This window comes from Pholcus phalangioides, unplaced genomic scaffold, assembly GCF_987345545.1.
Source record: "Pholcus phalangioides strain wild (caught in Gottingen) unplaced genomic scaffold, Ppha-v1.0 ptg000019l_1, whole genome shotgun sequence".
Lineage (NCBI taxonomy): Eukaryota > Metazoa > Arthropoda > Arachnida > Araneae > Pholcidae > Pholcus > Pholcus phalangioides.
In genome coordinates, this window is record NW_028301612.1 from 7301214 (window position 1) to 7325965 (window position 24752).

At 39.8% G+C, this 24752-nt stretch overlaps 1 protein-coding gene across 3 annotated transcripts in view; it reads right to left on the reverse strand.

Annotated features, from left to right (window-relative positions):
- LOC149071178 (neuroendocrine convertase 1-like) overlaps positions 1-24752 on the reverse strand; it is a 57645-nt gene that overhangs the window by 2052 nt on the left and 30841 nt on the right. For 2 of the 3 annotated variants that reach the window (XM_089248116.1, XM_089248115.1), the window contains exons 6-15: positions 20210-20247; positions 19985-20061; positions 17568-17656; positions 16288-16460; positions 15977-16189; positions 15088-15188; positions 14773-14991; positions 10910-11082; positions 3906-4039; positions 1827-1967 (exon numbers count right to left, since the gene is read on the reverse strand). In XM_089248116.1, the coding sequence (XP_089104242.1) occupies positions 1827-1967; positions 3906-4039; positions 10910-11082; positions 14773-14991; positions 15088-15188; positions 15977-16189; positions 16288-16460; positions 17568-17656; positions 19985-20061; positions 20210-20247 (1358 nt within the window). The remainder of the gene's footprint in view (positions 1-1826; positions 1968-3905; positions 4040-10909; positions 11083-14772; positions 14992-15087; positions 15189-15976; positions 16190-16287; positions 16461-17567; positions 17657-19984; positions 20062-20209; positions 20248-24752) is intronic. The other variant, XM_089248117.1, reaches the window with a different exon arrangement.

The window sequence follows — 24752 nt, forward strand, 5'->3', positions numbered from 1 at the left end:
GCAGTTGAATTTTGTCTCTTTCCAAAAATATATCTTCGCAACAGCCAGTTGTTAAAACCTTCGTAGTGGAGAGTGACGTCATCCTTGAGAAGAGCATTGTCTGTAAATTGATGTTTTTCTTTCCCAACTTTCCTCCGAGTTTTGAATTCCAATATCTCTGCAAACATTACACTTTTAAATGCAGAATTGTTTTTAGGTGGCCTGAGGAGAGACAGGCAACAACTTTCTAATTGAGTTTATGTAAATAGTGTACCAGTGCATAAGAAGGTTAATTTTTACATTTCAATAACCATACAACCCCCTCTCGCAATATGAATGGCATATCTGAGCTCTACAAGTTATTTCCATACATTTTCTAATTGTATAAGTATGTGTATTTCTATTATCCAAAGCAGGCATCTTCAACCTGTTGCTCGCGAGCACCACTGTGCTCCCTGGAACATCCAGAATGCTCGCGAGCAGGTCAAAGTTAAAATTAAAAACCTTGTACAAATTGCATTGAAGTGCACTGGTATGTCGAATTTCCCGTAAGGATTCTCTTCTTTTGATGATGGATACTGGGTAGTGCTTGCGACTAGGAAAAAGGTTGAAGATCTAAAGTATGTCTCTAAGATAAATGGTTCGCTAGCAAAATGTGGCAATGGAAATTAAGCAATCACCCTGTATATTCAAGAAGTTAGTGGTGTCAGTAATAAATGATGTTTCATTTTCTTCTTGAACATTGGCAGACTATTTATGAGTGTCAAGGATTGTGGTAGGCTATTCAAAATTCTGGGTCCAAGAGAATTTACATTATTGCAGAAAATTTTCCCTCTGACATGGACTGGTATCAGATGAATACGAGATCTGGTGCTATAATGATGTGAGAGGTGAGTCTTGGGGTTATAATAGGATTACTTGTGTGGTTGTGGAATTTAATAGTTTTGAACATGAGAAAGGAAATAAAATAATCACATAGAAGCGAGACTAGTACTATATTAAGTATGTAATACTTTGGGGAAATACGAAAATTAAAATTTTTATTTAGCTCAGATAAAAAGAATGCAATTAGCAGTAAAACTTGTGCTCGTAATTCATTCTTTATTGCTTCCAATGACATTTGAGATTTCGGTAATTAAAATTCTTGATTTACGTCACGTTTCAAGTGCTGTGTCAATAACTGTATCAAACATTTTCGAGACAAAAATCATGAATTTCAATCATCGATGTCTCAAAGAATTTTCATTAAAAAAAATTGAAAAGTAAATTTTTTTGAGTACAATAAAAGGAAGCACGCAATTTTTACTAATTGACTATTCTTTGATAGGGGCCATCTGAAACCTTTGCGGGCGCGGTAGCCCGGTCGATAAGATGCTCGCCTAAAGTACCAAAGGATGTTTAGAGGTGTCGCGAGTTCGATACCCAGTTCGTCCTTGTCAGAAAACTTTCCTGACGTAGGGGTACAACAAAAAACGGTGACTTGACCGCAGCAAAAATTGCTACCGCAAGGAGTCCCCCATCGAGGGGTTAGCGCACCAACCCCTCGACGAGTGTAAAAAAACAAGCCTGCCGTTCGGAATCGGCAATAAATTGTAGGTCCCGGTCTAATTAGCCCTCGTGTGCAGAAAATGACCGTGGTGCGACAAAAATGATCAATGATCAAATGAAACCTTTGCATTTCCTTCCATTATTATCATACACTGAGATGCCACTGTCATGGCTGTATTTACTGCTTTCTACTGATCATTTTCATTATTTTACTCCAATTTCAGAATTAACTGTAGAATTTTTTATCCTTTTCCGACATTCTTCGTGAGACACCCTGTATGAAGAACACGTGAACTTACAGGGGTCCGGTCGATGGTTCGGGTGACGAGCTCTTCGTTACCGTAATTTCTGGGGCCGTTCTTCATATGGTCAGGTTTCTCCTTGGTTCCGTGTAGGGCCATTTGCACCGATATCACTTCACCGTGATTGCTTTTCCCTGTCTGATTAGAGAAAAGAAACAAACTAATGAGAAGTAATTTATGTGCTTCATGGTTGACTTTTTCTTTATTGTTGTGCAAATTATTTATTGCATACTTGCTATACCCCCTTTTAAATGCCTATTGAAAATTCTCAAGCAATTTCTGCTGTAATTAACACAATTTTGACGAATACTGACTTTTTTCCCCCACGAAAAATGTAAGAAGTTTTCCTGTATTTTCTAAGTCTCTATTTTCCGTATTTTTCTTTGAAATATTGTCAACTCCTAATCTTATTGTAAGCTATATGTTGCGCATAGGCGCTGGAACCTGATGGCTGATGGTACTTCGCCCCACTCTTTTCCCCTCGTAGACGCCCTCAAATGCCGTATACAGGATGTATAGGTAACAGGGCATATGGTGTTTTACAGTGAACCGTCGATCCTAGACGCATACTTCCAATTAGGAAAAAGTATCTAAATAACGTGTTTTACATAGATAGGCTGTTCACTTCAGATACGTCATTCATGTTGCAAGGGGTTGTATAGACATTAAAATAAAAAAATTAACTTTTTATACATTCCCCGGGTGCCCATAAACCCGGTTAGAAAGTTGTTGCCCTGCCTGTCCTATTGCTAACAGAAAAATATTCCACGTTTCTAAATGCAATATTCTGTGCGATATTCAAATTCGAAAAACGCAGGAAATTTGGAGGAAAAAGCATTAAATGTGGATGAAACGGTTTTTCCCGAATTTAGAGCTTCTTTTTTCCAAACTTTCCTCCGTTTTTCGAAGTGAATATTGGACTTAGAAACGTGGAATTTTTTTTTTTAGTTGGCATTAGTAGAGAAAGGGCAACAACTGGGTTTTTGATCACACGGGGAATGTATAAAAAGTTAATTATTTTATTTTAAAAACTATACAGCCCCTTGCAACATGAATGACATATCTCGGTACTATACGCTATTTGGATGTTTTTTCTAATCGGAAATATGTCTCTAGGATCAACTGTAAAATGTCATACGCCCTGTTACCTATGCACCCTGTATATGGGACTTCCAGCAAAGCTCTTCCCCAATGAAGGTCTGCGTGAGGCTCTTCTTTGCGCGAGCGCCTCCGGTTGCATATTTTATTTATTTATTGATAAACTCAGGACCGTCTTAAGAGTATCATGGGCCCCCGGGCCAATTGATTTTTCTCAGGCCCTACCAAACAAATTCTCGAAAATTTCAACCGGATCTCATTTTCGTGAGGTCCCTCTTCGCTTGAGGCCCCGGTTGGGCCCATGCCTTAAGACGGCACTGGATAAGCTCACAGTCCCAGTTACAGTGGAGTGAAAAAGAAAGAAAAAAAAGAACATGTATAAACACACAGTCCGTTGAAATACAGAAAGGCAAATTAAAAGAATGAAGTGCGAAACGCAAATGCACTGAATGAAAATTTATCACTGTTAAGAAGACCTAACGTACCGAACGTGTGATGGTTTGCAAGACTATTTTCGATGAGAAACAAGAAATTGATAGTTCGAAAATTCGAGTGAATATCTTTGATTGAAAAATTACGAATAGAATATATATAAAAGAATTAAGAGAGAAGAAAGAGAGAAATGGAATTTTTCTCTAATTTTTTAAGAAAACCCTCGCGTGTCATTTCTGGTATCATGGTGTGCCACAAGTGGCACGTTGGCTGTACTGTGAGGGCTGCAACTAGATATTTTGTCAGCCGGGGCAAGCGTGCATTTTGGTGCCCAGTGTCATAAGCGGATACAGGCTCCTCAAATCGGCTCGCATTCGTATGAAGCTGGCTGGAAGAGATCCCTGATAAGTCGGGTGGCAGAATTATGGCATTCATTCATGAACCAAATGATTTCACATGGATTGATCGCTGATTGAAAAATAAGACTACAATAGATTTATAGAAAAAATATACTCAAATGTTAAGCTATGAATTTTTTTTAATTACCTTATCCCTCACGAGCAATTTCCATTCACCTTTTGGGTTTTCACCCCACATGTGCACCGTCAAGAAAGTCCAGTTTTGGAATCCTGTCATCGAAGAATCACGTTCTCTGCGAGACAACAACATGCTGACGGAATCTATAGCCAAATAGTAATATATAATGTAATTATTTAGCAATAGCAATATAAATGTATAGGATATATATAAGAGTAATATAAATGTATATAATATACAAGAGTAATATAAATGTATATAATATACAAGAGTAATATAAATGTATATAATATACAAGAGTAATATGTAATGCATTACTGTCTTGAATAACGTGCATGATCGTGAATTGACTTGAAAAAAATTCAATTCATTACATTATATAACATTTTGATGTGCCTTTCCATACCTCTCATTGGATTCACATCTACAGACACTCACCGTGTCGTGTCAGACGCAGCAAACATTCTATAACATAAAAATGTCTGTCGGCGCTTGCGTAGCTCCGATGCGATAGATATGAATAGGCTCATTGGTTTGGTTTAATGTTAATGAATATAGTATTTGCCGTGTCTGACACGACTTGGTGAGTGTCTGTAGATGTGAATCGTGCTCGCGAGCATTTGATCAACGCTTCAATTAAACATCCTGTATAAACTGTATTCAAGAATTATAATTATACAGATTTCAGGCACAATTATAATTTTTGTCAACGTTACCGCGAGGGTCAACGGTTGATGATAAGTATAGGCAGTGCTTGCGACTGAAGAAAGGTTGAAGGACTCCCCCCCACACACACACACCCAACACTAAAGTAACCAAAAAGGAGCTTTACCCACAAGATTTTATGTGTTTTCTAATATCCAGTCGCACATATAGGGTGCTTCAAATCTCCATGTTCAAACTATAAAGACAGGATATTGATCACATTCGCTAGGAGATATCCTAGACCAATTCATCATCAAAGACTTCCTATGGTAGATGTACACCAGTTTCTTCCAATAATGCTTTTCATAGTGGACGAATGAAATAATCTGCGATGGGGGGGGGGGGACTAGTGAAGTAATGTAAAAGTGCAAAATATTAGCTACGTAATAATATATTTTTCATGAGGAGGTACTCAAACGTCTTGCGCATTTCTCAGAGTACGCACATTTACCGTGCAATTCTAGTGGTACGCAAGTCTCTCACGTATATCGAAGGATACGCACGGCTCGTACTGATTTTTAGAACTATACAAACCTCCTACACATTTTTAGAAATGCACAAACCTCGTGTGCGTTTTTAAAAATACAAGCTTTCTACGCATATCAAGTGATATACACGTCCCGTACTAGTTTCTAGAAATATACGAGCCTCTTGATCATTTCTAGACATTACTTTTAGTTATGGGAATGGGTGAGCCTCTTACGCAGTTCTAGTAACACATAAACCTTCAACGCAATTTCATAAACACACAAGCCTTTCACACATTTCAAGGGATACGCACGCCTCGTACTCACTTCCACTTTAGAAATGCATAAGCCACCCATACGTTTATGGAAACATGCAGGCTTCTTGAGCATTTATAGAAATACACAAGTGCTTCTAGACATACAGTCAACACTCCATATAACGACTCTCTTTGTCCCATCGAAAACGGACGTTAGAGTCGTTTTATCGAAAGTAAAAAGTATATGATAGTCGTTCTATGAAAACATTTGGGTCTCATCCTACCGATCGTTGTAATGGAATGGTCGCTATAACGTGGGGTCGTTATAACGAGCGTCGACTGCACCACGTTTCCTATGTATTTCAACCGGTACGCGTGTATCGTATACATATCTGAGGATGAGCAAGCTTCCTATGCATTTCTATGGGTATGCACGCCTCTTACGCTATACATGCTCAACCCTAACCCTCGGAGCCATCTGATGATGAATCCCAAACTTAATTCTGTAAAAATGAGCTAAGCGGCATATTTTCTGATCTCTTTGAATAACCCCGCGTGAGGAGGCCCTAAATAACTCTAAGTGACCCTCGGCGCAGTTCCGCATCAATTGAGTAGATCGTGACATATTCCCTGATCACTCAAGCGGCCCCGGCACATTGCTAGATCCCATAAGGGATCCGCGACATAGCTCCAGATTACTCTTAAGTGTTCTACAGCACATTCCCAGCTCATTTAAGGGACCCGTGTCATATCTATAGATCACAGCGGCCCGTTCATTTCGCTTAAGCACAGTGGCACAATTCTGGATCACTCAAGTGGCCCGCGGCACATTTACAGATCACTAAAGTAGTCTGCGGTGCTGTTAGAGACCACTTAATCAAGTGGCCTGCGACACGTTTTCAAGCGGCCCCCGTAATCAAGTGCTCCCGAGGCACATTTAATGATTACTTGAGTAAAATGAACGGGTCTCTTAAGTTCTCTGGAACTGTGACGCGGTGATCTGTAAATATGGTATTGATCACCTTGTACTTTCCAAAGTGTATAATTGAAGCATGAAATATTGGGAACCACTTATTCCATGAAAAGCGTCTGGATTAATTTATTCTGTTCTAAGCAGAATTCTTCAACCTTATTCTAGTGGCGAGCACTGCCTGTACCCATCATCAAAAGAAGAGCACCCTTACGGGGAAAGTTTAACGTACGAATGCAATGAAATCAGGATGATTTCAATCCTTGAATGAAATTTGTACAAGCTAATTTAATTGGAACGTTGATCAAGTGCTTACGAGCACGAAATCGGACACGAGCGTCGAGCACTCTGGGAGCAGCACCGTGGTGCTCGCGAGCGACGGGTTGAAGATGCCCTCTAATTAAGACTCGAAAGCTTCAGCTGATGACACAGGCCGTGGAGTTATCAACCACCATTGGCATTTATCCTGAAATAAAATCCTATTCACATGCGAGTAAAATCAGTACAAAATAATCCAGTATCTTAAGAAATGGATTTCGAATAAATTCTTTTGGGGAAAAATTAATTCAAATCTTGAAAGAGGAATTTTTTGAATGATTAGAGAGGACTATTTCAAATGGGATTACAAAAAACCAAATTAATTTAACGTTGATGAAACACTTGCGCTATTTTTAATTCATTTCAATACAGTATTTCGAGCATAAACGAGAATTAAATTGCTATAGATTTAATCCGTATTCAATTTATATTTTAGAATCCTGTTTTTCCTCACAAAAGAAGGAAAAGAAAAAAAATCTTATAATGCGAGTGAATGTTGTTCAACTTTACAGATTGGATCATAGGAATCGATCCTTTTCATTGGGAAATTCTTTTTCAATTCCAAAAGAATGATGAAACTTGTGTTCGAAAGATGTTGAAACTGTCTTCGAAATATGTTGGAAATTCCGTTCTTGAAATGGAAAGAAAGAAATATGTATGGTGAAGTCGTTCTCTCCAATATAAATGCCCCTTTTCTAAATTTCTGCCTCTCATTTCAAGTTTTCTTTTTTTGATTTTTCTTGTTCGTTCGGAACTTTTGAACAATTTCTTGATATTTTTCTTTCTCCCGTTTGTTTTCTGAATTTTTTTTTCATCCTTTGACCTTTTTCGAGAGAGAGAATTTCTGTCTCCCCCCTCTCTCTTCCTTTCTTTTATTTTCTGAATTTCTGCATTCTTTGACCCTTGCGCCCTTTGACTTTTTACCGAATTTTTGCACCTTTGGCTTTTTCGAATTTTCGCGCCTATTGACTTTCGAATTTTCGCGCCTATTGACTTTCGAATTATTGCACCCTTTGACTTCTTCCGAATTTTTTACGCCCTTTGACTTTTTTTCCAATTTTTGCACCCTTTGACTCTTTTTCGAATTTTTACATTCTTTGACTTTTTACCGAATTTTTGCACTTTTTGATTCTGACTTTTTACCGAATTTTTGCACTTTTTGACTCTGACTTTTTACCGAATTTTTGCACTTTTTGACTCTGACTTTTTACCGAATTTTTGCACTTTTTGACTCTGACTTTTTACCGAATTTTTGCACCTTTGGCTTTTTAGAATTTTTGGGCCCTTCCATTTCCGAATTGTTGCGCCTATTGACTTTTGAATAATTGCGTCCTTTGACTTTTTCCGAATTTTTTGCACCCTTTCACTTTTTTCCAAATTTTTGTACCCTTTGACTCTTTTCCGAATTTTTGCACTTTTTGCCTCTGAATTGACTCTGACTTTTTACCGAATTTTTGCACTTTTTGCCTCTGAATTGACTCTGACTTTTTACCGAATTTTTGAACCTTTGGCTTTTTCGAATTTTCGGGCCCATTGACTTCCGAATTTTCACACCCTTTGACTTTTTTTTCGAATTTTTGCGCCTATTGACTTTCGAATTTTTGCACCCTTTGACCTTTTTTTCCAAATCTTTTGCACTCTTTGCTTTTTTCCGAATTTTCACAACCTTTGGCTTTCTTCCGAATTTCTGCCCTCATTTTTCTCGATTTCTCTCCTACGCCCTTCCCTTCAGAATTTCATTTTTTTTAACCCCTCCAGTCTTCTTTTTTTTTTTTTTAAATTTTCGTTCTTTCGGGTCTTTTGTGAATTTCTGTCCTCTTCCTTGCCCTTTTTGAGCATTTCTCTGAAACTCTTTGACTCATACTTCGACGTTTTTTAAATTTGTGTCCTCTCCGGGCTTGCCTGAATTTCTGTCGCCTTTGCTTGTCGTTTCTCCATCAGTCCGACATGAATTTCTGCCCTCTTTGATCTTTCCCTGTGCTCCTTCACTTTTAAACTATTTTTCCCCCCAATTTCTCAGCTATCTATTCTTAATTCGTGTCCTTTGCTCTTTGCGTCCTTTAGAATTTCTGACCCCACTTCTTCATCACGCCTCTTTCTAAATCTGCACCTTTGTTCTTCGTCCCACCACTCTCTTCTTTTGTCAATTGAAGACGTGGGTGCAAAAACCAGACAGCTGCAGTTCTCTAAATTTTTCAGAAAAGACAAGAAACACTAAGAAATACTTCACGTTTTCCAAAAGTTATCAATTTCGGGTAGAACATTAATAATAACTTCCTCTATCGCATACTAGTGTTACTTTTCTATACTTGTGCCTGGTTTTTTTCCCTTATTGAGAAAGAAAGAATGGAGTTGTCTGGTTTTTTCCACCCAACATTGGAATTTTGTGGCCAGACTCACCAATAATATCTTAGTAGATACCCAAAAACTCTTTATCAACACATTAAAACTGTATGGTTACAAGAAGTAATATATAATAAGTTTAAAAAAAAATCTAAAAAAAAAAGTAAAGAAAGATTTTAAAATCATGAAATTTTGTCAATTTTTTAGAAAGCACTTTACCAAAATCACTTAAAAACAACAGTTATTAATACACTGTTCACTGATTCATTTAAAAATGTGCCGAGAAATCATTATCATCAACATCACTGGACACTAACGATTGGCTGATGCAACGCGAAAAGCGCTGCCACTAAGCGTAGCAACAATTTGGTGCAGAAACAAGACAGCTCTAGGAGTTGTCTTGCTGTCTCGGTGCAAAAAACAAGACAGCTCCCGGTCCTTGCATTGTATGAGACACCAGCACAGCTCCTTTTCCTGTATAAACTCTATAGCTATTGGTTGCAGCTGTATGGTTTCTATACTAATTGATAGAGGATTTTTTCTTTTATAGGAATAAGTGAAAATCATAAAAGAAATGGAGCTTTGTCTGGTTCTTGCACCCACGTCTTCAATTTTTGCCACATTTTTTGACTTTTTCTGAATTTCTATCCCCTCCCACTTGTCATTTTTGATATTTCTGACCCGTCTTTTCTTAATGCCAATCCCGTGTTCTTTCCTTTAGAATTTCTAGACCCACGCTATTTTTAGAATCTCTATCTTCCATGACTTTTTCTGAATTTCCGCCCTTTCTGAATTCCTGCTCCCCTACCCCCCAGTAGCCATTTCTCGAATTTCTGTCCTCTTCGACCTTCTCTGAATGCTCCCCTTGTTGCCTTCTTTTTTCGATTTCTGATTCCTTGCTCTCTTGCCGTTCCAATCCAGTCACGGTCCATCAGTCCGACATGAATTTCTGCCCTCTTCACCTTTTTATGAATTTCTCTGCCCTCTCTGATTTTTTCTACTCTCTTACTTACCATTCATTTTCAAGTTCTGACCTCTCTTTTCTTAATTCGCGTTCTCGGCCCCTTTGTGCGTTTTAGAATTTCTGACCCCTCCTCATCATGCCTCCTTCTGAATTCCACCATTTTTTTTTTAATTTTGTGTCACAAAGACATCTCCTTATGCACCATTTCTGTTCATTTGTCAATTTCTGCCACCTTTCTTGTCCTTCCCAGCGAATTTCCGCACCCTTTGACTTTTTTCTGAATTTCTGTTCCTTCTCACTTGCCATTTTCACTATTTCTAACCAGGGACGTCTTAAGAGCATAATGGGACCCTGGGCCAAGTGATTTTTCTGAGGCCCTACCTGGAAAATTCTTGAAAATTTCAATCAGCTCTCATTTTTATGGGGCCCCTTCTTCTCTTGAGGAGCGCGGGTGGGGCCCATGCGTTAAGACGGCACTGTTTCTATTCTAACCTCTCTTTTCTTAATGTCAGTCTTCCACCTTTTCCGTTAGAATTTCTAGACCCCCGAACTGTTTTACCTTCCATGTCTCTTTCTGAATTTCCGCCCGTTCTGATCATTTGTGGATTTCTGCACCATTCCTTGCCTTTCTCTGAATTTCTGCCCTAATTCCTTGGTAGATTGAACCACTTCCTGTTTCTGAATTTCTGCTCCCCCCCTTACCTCTCTTTTCTTAATTTATGTCTCCTACCTTTTCTTTAGAAATTCTGTTTTTAGAATTTCCGTCCTTTCAGATCTTTTATGAATTTCTGTCCCTTTATTTACCGTTTTTCTAATGTCTGTCCTCCAATTTCTGCACTCTGCCCTTTTTTGTGGAATCCCCACCCCAGTCCTCCCATGCGTTTTTCTGAATTTCTGACACTACTTTGACCTTTTCAGTTTCCGTCATTCCTGTGGTTTTGAGATTGATTAGGTTACTGGTTTGAGTTTAGTTTCCCATCATCACTTACCCGCTGGAGAGAACAGGAATATGTCCAAAGCACCGCGATTTGTGTAATGGATATTCAGGGTGACTTCGACGTGTTCCAGGTAGTTGATTTCGTTGGATGTTCCTTTGCAACCATCTGTTGCTAGAAGGACTTCGACTTCGGTGTATTCTTTGGAAGAGAGTTTTTTTGGTAACCTGGAACGATTTTTCTGAGTTTAAGACATTGATAATATCAGAACTGATTGAATGAAAAATGTTATACAAGAGCCTGATTATAAAATACACGTATAAGAGTTGGTAATAAACGAGTCTGAAGGCAGAGATCCCATTGGCCACACTGTGAGGTGGGTGTTTCAGTATTTGCCAGAGAAAGCATGACGAGATTATTTGGACTTTCCAGCAATAAAACTTGAGGAGAAGATTCAATGTTTACATCTTGCTCAACATTTCTTCATGTTGCAATGTCCCTCTCATTACGCTTTACAACAGTTCAAGGAACACAGTGGGTATCCTTGGTAGTTGGAGAAACTGGTTAAAATCACTTTTCAAATGACTTATTAATCTATCACTCACGTCTCTCATTCAGCCCCTCACCCCCGTCAACTCACTCATTTGGTCCTCCGCTCGCTCATTCACTCACTCTGTCATTCCTTAGCTCATTCACTCACTCTACCATTCCTTAGCTCATTCACTCACTCTATCACTCACGTATTCAGCCACCCACTCATTCTGTCCCTCGCTTGACTCGTTCGGTTCTTTACTTAATTCGTTTGGTCACTCACTCATTCTGTCATTCATATGCTCAGTCATTCACTCGCTCTATCACTCACTCATTTAGCAACTCACTCAATGGATCACTCACTCATTTAGCAACACACTCAATGGATCACTCACTCATTTAGCAACACACTCAATGGATCACTCACTCATTTAGCAACTCACTCAATGGATCACTCACTCATTTAGCAACACACTCAATGGATCACTCACTCATTTAGCAACTCACTCAATGGATCACTCACTCATTTAGCAACACACTCAATGGATCACTCACTCATTTAGCAACTCACTCAATGGATCACTCACTCATTTAGCAATTCACTCAATAGATCACTCACTCATTTAGCAATTCACTCAATAGATCACTCACTCATTCGGTTCCTCACTTAACTCGTTTGGCCACTCACTCATTCGGTTCCTCACTTAACTCGTTTGGCCACTCACTCATTTCTGTCACTCACTTGCTCAATCATCCACTCGCTCTCTCACTCACTCCCTTAATCACAGGCAATTTTCTAAGAAATTTTGACTGGTGGGCCACTTGGGAAAAAAGTGCACTTAGACACAGCTGTCCACGAGGGGGAAGGGAGGGGGGGGGGAAAGGGTACAAGCACCCCATTCCCTCCCAAAACCGGCAAAAAATTATTTTTTAAAAATATTTTTGTGAAAAATTAAAATATCGAAAGAAAGTGTCCTATAAATGTTATTTCAATCAGCTTCTTGGGCTGATGATAGCCAACAGACGTAATATACATTTGACGTTCGATTTCACGAACCTGCCATTTACCATTTACAAACTGAATGTTTTTACGAACTAATCCTTTGGTCTCGAAAAATATTTTACAGTAAAACCTGTCTTCAACGGAATCGCAAGGGACCGAATTTTTTTCCCGTTGAACAAAGGTTTTCGCTTAATAGAGGTTCGATTGACATAATGTGTGAAATTACGTAACGATCTCGAAAAAAACTGAAATAAAATGAAAATAAATTAATTGCAAATAAAGTGAATAATTTAAAAATAAATGAGGCAATTAATAATTAGTAAGTAATAATTAGTTATTAAATATTTATCACTTGATATTCCCCCCCCCCCCCCCAAAGCATCTTCCTCTGAAGTTTCCGAAAAAGTACGGTTTTTCTTGACGCGGGATGTGGTTGCCGATAGCATTTTGTGGTTTGTGGTTCTTGTCCAATAAAGACCCTTTTTTGTCTCTCTCTCTCTCTCTTTTACCTTAATTATCTTACCCTGCATCAGGACCCAGTCATTGTGGGATCCCAGCTGTACAAGCTACGAATACAATAAAACTGTGTTTCTCAAATTAGAGTCATATGAACCCTTGTGGTCCTGGGAGACTATGTGTGAAAACCAAACGGAAGGGAGAAGCCATGATGACTTTGAATGGCTTTGTCCGAAAATAGGCAGCGACCCACCAATGGCCATTCTTTCTATTCTCTGGTGGGCCGAATAGAAAGGTTGGTGGGGCAAAATCCCACCAGTTAACATGCAATAAAAAGGCTTGCTTAATCACTATGTGAATCACTCATTTGCTCACACACTCGGTCACTCATTTACTTGATACAACTGTCTGGATGCCATGAGAGGATGAATTTGAGAAATAAAATTCATATTCCTCTGCGGGGAATCGAACCACCAATCTCTCACTGCCCGGGCAAGTGTTCTACCATTGCGCTACAGAAGACCGACACTTGGTTTCCTTGAGCAATTATATTTTGTATAACTTCGTTGTACGTCGCCATCTGGGGGTGGGGCTAATGCAGCTATGAGCTGTTGCTGATTTAAGAAGCTGCGTACAGCGCGCAGTCCCGTTCAGCGTAAGAGAAAATGTCGATCCGTTGTAGATTAATCATAGAGCACTCGTTCGTACAGTGGTTCGATTCCTCACAGTGGAATGTAAATTTGTACGTGCTGCTCATTTATTCATTCATTCAGTCGCTCACTGGTACCGAGCTGTTGTCGATGAATTGTTTGTTAGGGAATTTTCCGTGATTCCTTCTACATGACTGCGTTTTAGAAATTTTAAAGTCAGTCGTTTCGAAGATCTCAATTTAATTTATTAGTTAATTAATTTATTTATTAAAGAAAATTTAATCCTGATACAAGGGGACTAAGTGATACTAGAGTACAAGACTGGAACAAATGAAAATGGAACAGTTGTTGTAATTTGGTTTATTTTTGAAGGAGTGTGGTGAAAACTTTGCGTAGAAGTTGAGCAGGAGATAAGGGAGGCAACCTCTTACTACGCAATGGACTTGCCCTAGGTAGTCGCGCAGGATCACATGATATATGCTAGCGATCAGTCAATACTATCGTTCAACTGAAAAGTTTTTCTTCATCTGCGTCTGCGGAATGTTTGCGAGTAAAGAAGAGAAACATGGTGAAATCGTTTTTTAGTGGCTGAACGTGTTTGAGTTTGTGGAGTGCATCGGCGAACGAAGGCAGTGTACGGTGATTATGCATCGTCATTAACTCGTGCGTAGGTCTTTCACAAGAGTGAAATGGTGGCATGAATGGAACTGAAACGCACTCCCCCCTTCTCGATGATGTCCCATATTGTGCGTCGTCTGTTTTGTTGGTTGTCTGGTCGTTTTCTTTCACCAAAGCGTCCGTGATGACCAGGTGACTTTGACCAGATCGCGCATCATCATTCAGTTTCTATTCTTTCGCGAAAACGCTTGTGCCAGTCGTGTACACGAGTCAATGACAGTGCATGTTCACCGCCTTCTTTCTCTGATGCACTTTGCGAACTCCAACTCCTTCTACCACTAAAAAACGAATAACACCACGCGCTTCTCTGCTTTACTCGCAAACATTCCGTAGTCGCAAATGAAAAAACAACCGATTGCCTGTTGAACAATACTGTCATCCGATCGCTAGCACATATCACATGATTCCGTGCGAGGACCTAGGGCAAGTCCATTCAGCAGTAGGGATGGTCTTACCTGCTCTACCTCTTTACAAAGTTTCACCACACTCATTCAAAAATAAACCAAATCATAACAACTGTTCAGTTTTCATTTGATTCATCCTTATACATTGACCATTTCAGAGAGACAGAGATTGTCACACGCACGATTGATCCTTACCTGGAGGTAGCGTTGACTCTGCAAGTGCTCTTAGCCGGTACGGTCACCCAGTTCTTGGCAGCCTTGACCATTGCTTCGGCGTTCATAAGCCCGAATCCGAACCTGCTGTTGTACATGAGTCCGGCAGAGTTCCTCTTCCATCCCTTGTTGTTTCTCAGCTGCAAATATTCCGAGTGCCATATCACCAAGTGCTGCATGTCTCGCCAGGTCAGCTTTGGGCTAGAGGGCGGGGGAGGGTGGGAGTGATACATGATACCGATGTCACAAAAAAGTCATCAATCTTTCAATATCCGGATGGATTTATTTCATACTCACTTGGCCTGTAATATCAGAGCCACGATTCCGGCCGCTAGAGGCGCTGCAGCAGACGTACCGGTGTGGTGAATGGTGCACTTATTGTGGAGATCTGTTGTGCACTGAAAGAGACACAATTTATGTTAACCCGAAATACATTCTGTTGGAGCAGGGGGTACATAACCTCCGGCCCTCAGAGAAGTTCCACCCAACCGCCCAAAAGGTATTTCGGTAGAAAATTATCAGCCTATAAAATTTTATATTTCCTTCATAAAAATACGATAAATCGGGATCCATTCGGGATATCGACAATTATCGTAAAAAAAAAAAAAAATCAAATTAAAGGAAGTAAATTTGCCAATTACAGTAAAGAAAAATGTCTAAGGTGGATAAGGTTGTCAATTACAGCCAAAAAAATTCAAATGCAAGTAAAGTTGCCAAGTATAGTAAAAAACTGTCTACGGTCAAGTGAACTTTCCAATTACAGCCAAAAAATTTGGCAAAGGCCAATAATGCTTTGTAAAATGGAGGACTACTAGACGCTCGGTCAGACGGGGCAGGCCACGATAGGCACCTAGATAACCTAGGTTATCTAGGTGGTCGTGGGTTGCCTAGGTGATAACCTGGTTATCTAGGTGGTCGTGGGCAGGCACACATGTTAGCGCCCTTTTGTAATGTTGAAGGAGGGGGGTAAAAGGGTGAAATTCGCTCTCGCTCTGGTGTCCACACCAGACCCGCTTGCTCCCTGTTCCCCTAAATGCCACCGCCTGCCTATATAGGCCTATAGAAGTTTCTGGCCCACGAGCGCGTAATTAGCGCATTCTGTTACGATTCTTCTACGAACTGAAAAGGTTGTGCAACCCCGGTTTCGGAAAGTAAAACTTTGTTCATCAACTTTTGGAGAACTCACGATCTTTTGGTCAGTGTAGGCTCCGCTCGAGTAGGCCGTGGTCATCGTAGAAGCGCATCTCTCGCCGTACCATGGAAAGTCGCCATGTTGGCTGGCGCTCCCTACCGACAAAGTATATAAGGAATTGGTGTAGCCATCGCAGTTGCAGTTATCGCCCTTGGACCCTCCGTTACCAGAAGCCCAGACGTAGATGACGCCTTTACCACCTCGACCCTGTAAAGCGATGTATAATCAGCTATGCATGAGAACGTGTAATAGCGTACTAAACGTGATTTGTTACATGTGACACAGAAAACGAATTCTTCCTTTACCTCGCGTACACCTCTCTCCAAAGCTTCCAGTGCGAGTCTTTTTGGTCCATCAACGGTCATGCCGTCATCACTAGGACCCCAAGAAGCACTGAACACGTCTATGTGGTTTATATTGTGGGCCAGAGACATCGATTCGACTACATCCGTCACTGCACCGTCCAGCATTCTTATTCCTGAAATCGAATTTAATTGACGAATTAGACAGCTGTTTATGAATGCATGCCTCTATCGGAAAGAAAAGGAATTATTTTGAATTGATTTTACTGTACATGACGCTTTTCATGTCATAATGGCATTTTAACTGTCATCTGTCAGATTTAAAGACATAACTGATTTTTATGATGCACAAAATCCATATTGAAATCACCGCAAACTGTTTATCTTTATACGAATAAACTGTTGAAACCTACATCTAAACGCAGAAATATACAAATATACAAGAAAATACATAGTTTTAATTTCGTTTCATAGGTAGCAGCAAAAATTATTTGATTCTAACGTAACTGGGGGGGGGGGGGGGGATTACCTTATTCTAAAACTCCAAAAGTGAGGATGCATGCATGGGCCGTCTAGTGTGACTCATTACTTTCTAATACTAATCACAATAGATGGCGCCACTATGCACAAAATACCCGCCAATAGTTTCCAATTAAAACAAAACGGCAACTTCTATTTTTTTTTTTTTTTAGCCTTGGGTTTCCGAATTTCAAAACAAAGAAAAGGAAATACATAGTGCGTTGCATCAGGACCGCAACTAGGTACTTTGTTATCTGGAGTAAGCCGGTATTTTGGCGCCCATTATAATGCAGAAGAAGCAGTTAAAGGGTGAACTCGGTGAACCCTTCTGGTTCAGCACCCGGGGCATCAGACCCACCTGCTCCCCTCCCTCCTACTCCTAGTTGCGGCCCTGCGTTGCATTCATTCCGTGGTGTGCTTTTTTTTGTTCCAGCATGGCCCAGCCGCAAGGTAGGCTGCTTATATCCCTCAAGGGACAGAGCGGGGGCCATGTTTGGTGTTTGCATTGCATTGCATTCCGTGGTGTGAGGGAATCGTGGTTTTTCCTCTTGTTCTATTTACCTTTATTCTGTGTTTTTTCCCCTCTTCATTGTGTTCAGTTTTTGGTTGATTTCCAATGCAGGGAAGGCCGAAGGAGTTTTTTTCTTTTTTTTCAAAAAACCGATTTTTTTAGATTTTCATTTAAAAATGGAATATATATATATATATATATAGTATATAAGTAATAAGTATATAAAGTAAACCATATATATATGAACACCCACCTCCAATGGAAGCATCGTAAGCTATTCCTACGCCGCATTTCTCGTTGTCGGCCGTCATTGCGATTTCTCCAGCGCATCTAGTTCCGTGGCTACAGAAAAATACCTATCAACAATCTCGCAGACTTAAAATGCTGAGAAATTCGAAAAAGTATGCATTGATTCTCGCTTTACGAATGTAATTGAGGACCGAATATTATATCTTAATTATATACACCATTGGTCTGTTGTCAACTCCAATATATACTATAGTATCAATATGCCTGGACGGATTATGTAAATCCCTTGGGCTAATACATAAATGGTAATATATATGTTCTTGTATATTGCGGCTGTATTGTACGTGTTTTTTGTTTTGTGTGTACTATTTATTATATGTTGTATATGTGTGTGTGTATAATAAATTTCAATTTACCCATTTATAATCTTATTTGCTATCGGTTCAATTTTTCGATCTTTCGTGGTACCAGGTGTGAGATCCTGTCACGTTTATCATTCAACCAACCAGTAGAGAAAAGTCATGTTCTCAAATACGTACTCACTATCCTATTGGCGTGTTATTTTTACTTGACGATGGGGAAGGGGAAACCTAAAAATATCTCCGAAACCTTAAATAACTTTAGAAATTATGATTTTAGGGGCGGAAAACATATTCAGAACGTGAAACTGCATTCATGATCAATGAATAAAAATAGGCTTATTTAAATCGGTTAAAAGAGTGCTCAGACTGTATTGGCACGTTATGGTGATAAGGGATGATAATAATTGTCACTCCTTTGGGGCCATTCAAGTATTACGTCAGCATTGATGGGCGGTGGGGTGGGGGTTTCGGGTTCGCTCATGACTTTTGATGGCAAGGGGAGGAGGGCAGGGCCGCAACTACATGCTTGGTCACCCGGGGCAATTGCATTTTGACGCCCCCTTGTAATGTTGAAGGAGAAGTTTCAGAATTAAATTTGCTCTCCCTCGGATCCAGTGCCCGGGGCACGAGACCCGCCTGCTCCCCCTTCCCCCCCTATTTGCCATAAAATCAACCACCCTTATAAAAATATGAAAGATTCTTAATGGCATCTCACTCGGTGTGGCAAAAACGAGAAAAAACCTTTCCCTAGTTTTTGCGGGCATCTGAACTAACATTCTCCCTATTGATAAGTCCTCTTCAGAGCCACGTTAGTGATTTCTAAATGTTCCGCGGATCCTTCAAGTGAACTGGAAATGTGTCAGGGCCGGTGAAGTGCTCTGGAACTATACCACGCATCACTCAAGTAATCCGTAACTATGCCGTGGATCACGTAAGTAATCTGGGAATGTGCCGCGGGTAACTCGAGTGATGTGGAACTTCACTGCGAGCAGCTCTGAAGCTGTGCCAACATCTCACTTAAAGGATCTATAAATGTGCCACGGGCCGATTAAATACTTTGGAATTGTTCCACGGATCACTTAAGCGATCTAAATCTGCCGGTTAGTTCATTTTTACAAAATTAGGTTCGAGGTGGTGGACCACATCAGATAACCTCGAGCGCCACATTTGATGCGTGGGGCATGTATTTAGCATATATGCAGTGCCGTCTGAACGCATGAGCCCACCTGGGCGTGGCCCGGGGCCTCGGGAGAAGAGAGGCCTCACAAAAATGAGATCCGGTTGAAAGTTTCCAGATTTCACAAGGTAGGGCCTCAGAAGAACCACTTGGCCCGGATGCCCATGGTGCTCTAAAGACGGCCATGCATATATAGCTTCAATAAAGGGGTCTTTAACCTTTCTCGAGTCACGAGCGTTGCCTATGCCCATCATCAAGCGAAGAGCACCCCTGAAGACAACATCGTCGATGGGGGGGGGGGGAATGCACACTCTTTTGCGGAATTTTTAACGAATCGGTACATGCCGGAATGTGTGTTTTGGATGTGTGGGTTGTCAGAGTTGAGCTTCGTTCGTGTTCTTGCTGGTGCTGCGACCTGTCTTTTATATTATTATGTGAAGATGGTTAACATAAAAACCACCAGAAATACGACTGAAAATATTAGAAACATTAAAAAAAAACACTAGGAAATAACGATCTTTAGGCCAATAAAAATTGCACTAATTTTGCATTAATTAATTAATTTACTTAATTAATTTCAATTAATCGATAAATAAAGGAAAAGCATTGAATAAAATAATTTAATTCAAAGATTAGACCTCAGTGTGCGATGCTGTGTTCTCAGCCACCTCGTTGGGCATTTTGCCTGTTGTGGCATTGTATTTGTATCATTATTTGGCGAGAAACTCGCCGAAACCTTTAACGCCTCTAGAAATGTTGACGTAAAATTGTATTCATAATGAACATAAAACTAAAATTGATGAATTCAAATAAGAAAAGAGTCATAAATGATGTATAATGAGGATGCAATTCGGAGAGAACGACGCTTTTCTTCATACGAACTTGTTCGAGCCTGAGAGATCGTATCTCGGGAACGGATCCGAATCGTTATCATTGCTATCCCAACTCGCTTCTGGATCCTGTGGCGGGAAACAACAAGTATTCAAGGGCAATTAATGTGGATAGAGAATATTTGATGACATTTTATGAACTTATGATTTGAATGTGAAATGAATGTTTTCTTAGAAAAGGAGGAAAGGAAATTGAGAGGATTGCTCATATACTCACATAATTGCCTGCGATGTCTGTATGGTTCCACTCAAGACCTAGAAAGTCATTCAGAAAACAAATGGTGTTAAAAAAACAGTGTTAACTTTTTTTTTCTAGAACAGTGGTTCCCAACGTTTTCATTCACCCTCCCCCCTTAAGAATACACATGAGGCTTGCTATTTCCTGAAAAAAAAGTATGTGAGATTCTTGTATACTCCATTAAAAGGCACGTGTGTCATGCATGCTACTAGAAATGCGTTCAAATCCTTAGTAACAATTTGAAAAAGTATTGCCACACAGAGAAACAGGCCTACAACGGTATGAATCCTTCAATCATTACATTTCACTCATACAGTCGAATCCCGTTATAACGAGCTCCAAGAGACCGGAGAAATCACTTCGTAAAGGAATTAACGAGTTTTTGTATTGTTGCTATGTGTAAATTTATCTGAAGGATTGGAAAAGTGTCCGTTAAAATGAGATTTTCGCTATAACGGTGTTCGTTGAAACGGGATTCGACTGTAGTTCGAGAAATAGATGGCAGATGACTGCACTATAATAAGCATCATACAAAAACAAACAATTTTTGGCTTCATATGGCGTTTCGTTGATAAAAATCTGGTGTACGGTAACTTCCAAAAAAAACAATTAATAATAAATTATTTAAGCTACCGTACGCCAGATTTTCATCAACGAAACGCCATATGAAGCCAAAAATTGTTTGTTTCTGTATGATGCTTATTATAGTGCAGTCATCTGCCATCTATTTCTCGAACTACAGTCGAATCCCGTTTCAACGAACACCAATAATAATTTACACCACAAATAATTTATTAATTCATTGTTTTTTCGGAGATCTTCCAGTATTAAGACGTTTACGGTAATCCGGCGTACTCCTGGTCTGATGTATGCCGGATTACCGAGAGTCTACTGTAGTACACTGGTGAAATAAATTAAGAGAATTTGTATATTTTATCGAATTTCATGAAAAGAACTGAACTGAATGTAAAACCGCTGCTTCTAGATCAAAATGCAAATCTTGTACGTCAAATACGTAAGCGTACACATGTGTGTAGGCGGAGCCAGTAGAGAAGCAGGCTTTATAAGCGCACGTAAGTAAGTTGTTCGCTAGCACACCTCGGCGAATTGGTGTTATTTTGCAGCAATCGGTTAATTTCAAATTGTAACAGTAAAAGTGAGTAACCACCAACGTTTAGATGATGGAATGAGGTGGCGAATTGTGGGGAGGCTAGAAGCAGGCCAATCTCAAGTTCAGATTTGTAGAGAGTTCAATTTAACGCCCAGCGTCGTGTGTAACTTATGGAAACAGTTCCAGGATACCGGATCCATCGAGAGAAAGCTTGGGCAAGGTCGTCCAAGAGCTACCGTCGTAGCTCAAAGAAGATCGCCATTAGTCGATTATAGCGAGGCGTAACAGGAGTGCTACAGCTTCTCAGCTTTCTCGTGACTTGTATGCAGCCACAGGAACCCGTGTATCAAGGGTGACTATTTCCAAAAGACTTCATGAGAGAGAGTTGTTTGCAAGAAGACCTGCTATTTGCGTCCCGCTCACTTCTAAGGACAGGAGAATCCGTTTATCATGGTGCATAGAGATTGGAGTATGGATCAATGGGCGACCGTTCTCTTCACTGATGAGTCCCGGTTCAGCCTAAGCACCGGTTCTCGCCGTACGTTCATATGGAGAGAACCAGGGACCCGCTACCTACCCTCCAATGTCCGCGAAATCAACCATTATGGCGGAGGAGGTTTAATGGTCTGGGCAGGCATAATGTTGGATGCCTCTCCTTGTCTTTGAAAGAGGCACTGTGACTGGTGTGAGGTATAGGGATGAGGTCTTGGAGCCCTATGTTCGCCTTTCCAGGGGTGCAGTTGGCCCTGAGTTCATTTTAATGGACGATAACGCGAGGCCACATAGAGCTCTTCTGCTCGACGATTTTCTAGAGAGTGAGGATATTCGCCGGATGGATTGGCCAGCCAGATCTCCAGACCTTAACCCTATAGAGCAGTGGTTCTCAACCTTTTTTTGTCCATGGCCCCCTTTCAAGCATTTCTCATTCCTATGGCCCCCTCTTGCGAACATGAATAATTTTCTACTCCCCCCCCCCCCTCGTTTTTCCATTAGCAGATAGTTATTCAAAAATTGTCTGAATTATGTAAATATGTTTGAATTTAATTTGATTAATTTTTAATTTATGAAAATAACGAAAGAGCAAAATAAACGTAATAGAATACAGTAAAAAAATTAGAATAAATTATTTTCAATCAATATAAATTCTGCGCTTGAAGACGGCACAATGTCATCAAGTTACTGTACTGGATGAAATTTGTATTATTTCAAATTAGTTTATTTTTGTGTAAATGATTATGGTTTCGTTGAGAAAATGTCAGTTGTAGCTTCCAAAATACGCATTGTTGTAGTGATAAAAATCACAAAAAGTGATAGCAAGCAGTTTTATTAATTTTATTCTCTTCATGCGGATAAAAGTAGTATATAATGAGGGAGTAGCCACACAGAAATGAATCACAATTGAAAAGTTCAATCTTTCACATCGTTTTCAATAATGTATCAAGGATATAGGTTCATGTTGTAGCCATACTATGAACTTAAAAAAATGAACTAAAATAAGAGAGTGTGAAAATTTTTTAAATATTTGTTTGAAACATTCATTCCAGCGAAATCATGTGCGCAGCCACAGGATCGGATTAACCATTAAGCAACATAAGCACGTGCTTTGGGCATCAGTACAAAAGGGGCACCACCAAAAAGATATCATATGGTATTTTTTTTTTTAATACACGATTTTTTTTTCAACATCCATCATCCGATAGAAGGTCCTAAAATTTTAAGAACATTTGATTGTATAGTTGAAGATCATTATCACAAGAATGGCACGAAAGATGAGAATCTAATAATATTGCAAACTAGACCACATTATTTTGCTGAGTTTTTTGATTAGCTTTTCACAATTTTCATAAAGTACGCCCAGGGCTGTCTTAACATTATCACACGCCCCCGTAGAAAGCGATTTTTCTGAGAGAGGCACTACTACCTAGCTAAAAATTCCTACCTACATGCATATTTACTCTTGAAAATGGGAACCAGATCTAATTGTCACTCCGACTGAGCTATCCGGGCAGAATTTATTGCTACTTCACCAAACACCAACTCTGGCCACATCGCAATTTACTGCCATTAGTGAGATGGGTTGGAAGTGAAGGCGCTGTCTATCGGTGGTCGCCTCGAGTTCGTTAGGGAAAATATCTTATCTACATCCTCCCTTGGGTTCGAACCCGATACCCTGACAACAACCTTCATGATGGTAGAAGAGCATCTTACCACCAATGCACTCGGGCACACCACTTGACACCCCGGTGCTAGAAGTGCCCAGATGGGCCCATGCAGTAAACCAAGTTCTATAGAATAAGGACATGATTTTTGTGGGTCATTTGTGGATCAACTGTGTAGTTTGATCTATAGAAGTAAAAGAAATGCTACCATGTGTAAATTACAAACTTGAGAATGTATCTAAAAAGAAAAAATACCCAATATATATAACGGTGAGTTTTTCAGAAATAAAATACCCACTGGGGGGGGGGGGCAGGGCCGCAAGTGGATACTTGATTAGCCGGGGCAACCACTCATTTAGGCACCTTCCGTAATGCTGAAGTATAGGTTGAATGATTAAATTTAAGTCCCCCTTTTGTAATGCACCCGGGGCACCAGACTCGCCTGCTTCATCCCCCCCCCCTCCACTAGTTGCGGTCCTGCCTATTTTTAATATTATGGCCTTTCTAAGATTCAATATTTTCTCCTTGCAGTGTTGTTACAGCCTTTATTCATCAACCGTTCGTCGTAGTGGTATGGTTCTAATTTTAAAAAGTTCTCAAAATGTGACCAGAAATTACCCTGTACGAGTTTTGAGGATGAAAATACAGTGTATACAAAATAAAAAAAATTAAGATTTTTATACGATATCCACCCCCCCCCCCGTCCTCTAACTTCCAATAAGACAGTTGTTGCTCTTTCTCTTCTGAGCCCAACAAACAAATTACATGTTTTTAACTGCATTATTCCCTGAGATATTTAATTTCAAAAATGGGAGACAGGTCCGGGCTTAGGAGAATTTTGCGGCCCAATGTAAAAAAAATTTTTTGCGGCTCCCTCTAAAAAATTTTTTATGTAGTTGCTCCCCGACTTACAAACTTTTCGAGTTACGGACGTAAATCTTGAAGGGGAAATTTTTTTTTTCACAAAGAACGCATATTCTATTACGCTCATTTTTTTCATTATTTCAGGAACGCGTTGATAGTCTAGATCGTAATCAAACACGATCCATTGAGATGGAACGGCATTTGAATTAATTTTACAAAATTCATGAATTATTAATAATAATTGGCGCGTGGTCCACCTGCTGACACTTCATCGTGGCTCGAACCATATTGAACAGACATAAATTTTTCCCATACTTTTAAAGCGCTTCATCATCTATTTATAAAATGTACGTTGCAATTCGATAACTTTGATCATTTTTCGAATTTT